Source organism: Pochonia chlamydosporia (genome assembly GCF_001653235.2).
Source record: "Pochonia chlamydosporia 170 chromosome Unknown PCv3seq00012, whole genome shotgun sequence".
NCBI classification, from domain to species: domain Eukaryota; kingdom Fungi; phylum Ascomycota; class Sordariomycetes; order Hypocreales; family Clavicipitaceae; genus Pochonia; species Pochonia chlamydosporia.
The window spans coordinates 362,697-365,357 of NW_019154047.1; the positions used below are offsets into that span (position 1 = coordinate 362,697).

The 2,661-nt window shown below is 51.6% G+C and overlaps 1 protein-coding gene across 1 annotated transcript in view; it reads right to left on the bottom strand.

Moving 5' to 3' along the window:
* Positions 1-2,412, bottom strand: part of VFPPC_18301 (KEX1 protease precursor) — a gene marked incomplete at both ends in the record, with an annotated part of 2,491 nt that extends 79 nt beyond the window's left edge. The window contains 3 exons of the mRNA XM_022429936.1: positions 1-575; positions 646-1,193; positions 1,263-2,412. The exon at positions 1-575 is cut by the window's left edge and continues 79 nt beyond it. Of these exons, the coding sequence (XP_022285064.1) occupies positions 1-575; positions 646-1,193; positions 1,263-2,412 (2,273 nt within the window). The remainder of the gene's footprint in view (positions 576-645; positions 1,194-1,262) is intronic.
* Positions 2,413-2,661: the final 249 nt, after the last annotated feature.

Genomic DNA, 2,661 nt, shown 5'->3' on the forward strand with positions numbered 1-2,661 from the left:
CGAGTTCGTCTTCCTTGGCCATTCTTTTCTTGGCTGTTCAAACCGTCTCCCTCCTCCTCGTCAAGGAGCTCAAAGTCATAGTTGTTGCGGGAGTTATTTCGAAGTTGTCGTTTACGAGCGATGCAGAAGTAGATACCCAAGCCGATGCAGAAGACTGCAATCAGGCTACCCGCACCAACTACCCACACTGTGGCGGTCTTCGATCCTCCAAAAGCCGGGAACTTGTCAATCCACGATGACGAAGAAGTTGCGGTTGCGGAAGCTTCCTCAGCAGAAGGTTTTTCATCAGCTGACGTAGCGCTTGGTTTAACAGGTCTTTCAGGGTGGTCGGTAGGCTTATCCGCCTGAGTCTTGGTGCCGTCGGCTTGGCTGCCGAGGGTAGACGTAGCCGCTGGCGCCGTCACAATGTCAACTTTATCGTGATCAGCATCATCTTGTGCCGACGGCATAGGTAGCTTGGTGGCTTTGGCAGGGTCGATGGCCTCGCCCCACAGCTTCAGGTGCCAGTCGACGAATGTGCCTTGGTGTTCATTTCTCTTGGTGTCTCTGACGACGATGGTCCACTTCCCGATACCCTTTTCACCCCTACATACAACTTGTTAGAGCAGAGACGCAATCACAGAGGGATGGAACTTACCAGTGAGCGACGCTCATGAACGTCCAATCCTCATAGCCCTTGTTGGCGCTATCATCTTTGCGGGCAGTCGCGATGTGGCTGACCACGTTTGACGGACTGATCAAGTCGACGCTAAGGTCACCACGTCGAGTGTGGTTGACGTTAATTGTGACAGTAACATGCTCCAGCCGCTCCAAATTTGCCTTCTTCAGCATATCTTCCGTGACGTCAAAGCTAACAATCAACCCGTGATCTCCTTCTGGGATTGCCTTCTTCACATGCAGCCAAGGAGAAAAGAACCAAGCCTGGGGTTTGACCTTTTTCCAAGTCTTGGCTTTCTGCACGAGGTCATAGGAGTCAACTTTGCCGTAGCCGAATACGTGACTGAACTGTTTTCCGATTGCCGTCTGCTGCCAGTTGGCATGTTCGTCAGCAACAGGTTTGGCAGTGTCCATGCCAAGGTACTGCATGTCTCTCCAGCCTAGGTCCGGGCGAACTTCCAGAACGAGAGCAAAGATGCCAGCAGCGAGCGCAGCAGCGGCTGACGTTCCGCCGTGACCAGTTGCGCACTGGGTTTCTCCGACATCAGTTGTGTGCTAGGATTTGTTAGTATGTGGCATAGATCATTGAATGAGCATGTTGATGCTTACGATGGAGTCGCCACTACGACTGCTGTAGGTGACTACGAGCTGAGCAGAGCAATGCTCCGAATAGTATGGATGCCGGCCAGCTCGATCGACGGCGCCGACTGTGATGCTGTATATGGAGTTGGTATATCCATCAAAGTTGCAGTTGTCATCGCTGGCAGCACCATTGCCGCTGGCAAACACATAAATAGATCCCAGTCCATTTCGGCCCTCTTGAATGGACTTGAGCATAGCCCTCCTGATCAAAACACCAGGGGCCTCCATGGTTCGCCCATCATCATGGGGTCCCCAAGAGCACGAATAGATCTGATTCTTGTCGTACTTGTACATCATAGCTTCAGCTTCATCAGCATCGCTTATAGGCTTGCTGAGAATCCGAATGCCAGCAATCTTGGATTCATACGCGACACCGAGACCGCAAACATCATTGCGAACTGCTGCGATTTCTCCAGCGCATCGAGTGCCATGGCGATCATCAGAGAGTACAGGAGCGGGAACAGGGTCATGGTCGTTAAAGTCGTAAGAACCCTCTGCGAAATAGTTGTCCTTGAGATCCAGACTGTTCATATCAAGGCCATCATCGATGATGGCAACAGTGACGTTCTTACCCGTAACCCCTTCTAGCCAAACACTTGTCACGTTCACGTCGTGGCCAATCTGAATGGGATTAAAGAGGTGCCACTGCTCGGTAAAAATCGGGTCGCGGATATTGAGCTGGGACATGACTGTTTGCTGTTTCTTGATAGCCCACTCAACGGGTTTGTTATTGTCGCGCGGCAAAATCAACCCCGAAGGAGGTGGCGGAATCACACGTTTATGCAGGTTTTGACGAGTCTCCTGCTTCGTAGAGAGCAACACACTGTCCAAAACGTCGCGATCTCCTAGTCCCCGCTTCCTCCTCTTACTTTGCAGTAGCTCTCTCTTGACAATGTCGTGCTCGGCCTTTGGTGAGCGGAAAACGTGATGATCTGAAAGTTGGCCGAGGACGCCTTCGTGTCGCAAACCCAGACGAGACGCAATTTGTTCTGGAGACGTAGTCGAATCAATATGTATGACATAGTAGTCATTATTATTGTAGTCCCTGGGAACATGGCTAGCATGGGAAATGGCGGCAAGGCCAAGGAGGCCAGCCCATGGCGCAAATCTCATGGCGTAGAGCAAAGGGGTACGACGATGGCAGTGGCCCGAGGAAGCAGCACAAGCGAATGTGATTCGGTCTAACACATCTGAAAACTCGATGGGGTATCTCTAAACAGGCGTTTATGTGTGTTCCTGGTGCAGCTGTGGTTAGAACTACCGCAGAATTTAGAATTTGGATGACTTCCGCGCCAGCAAAACGACTCTAGTGTCGTCAAATGGAACCTGGGCCTCCCAGACGGACGAGTCTCAAGGCACAAA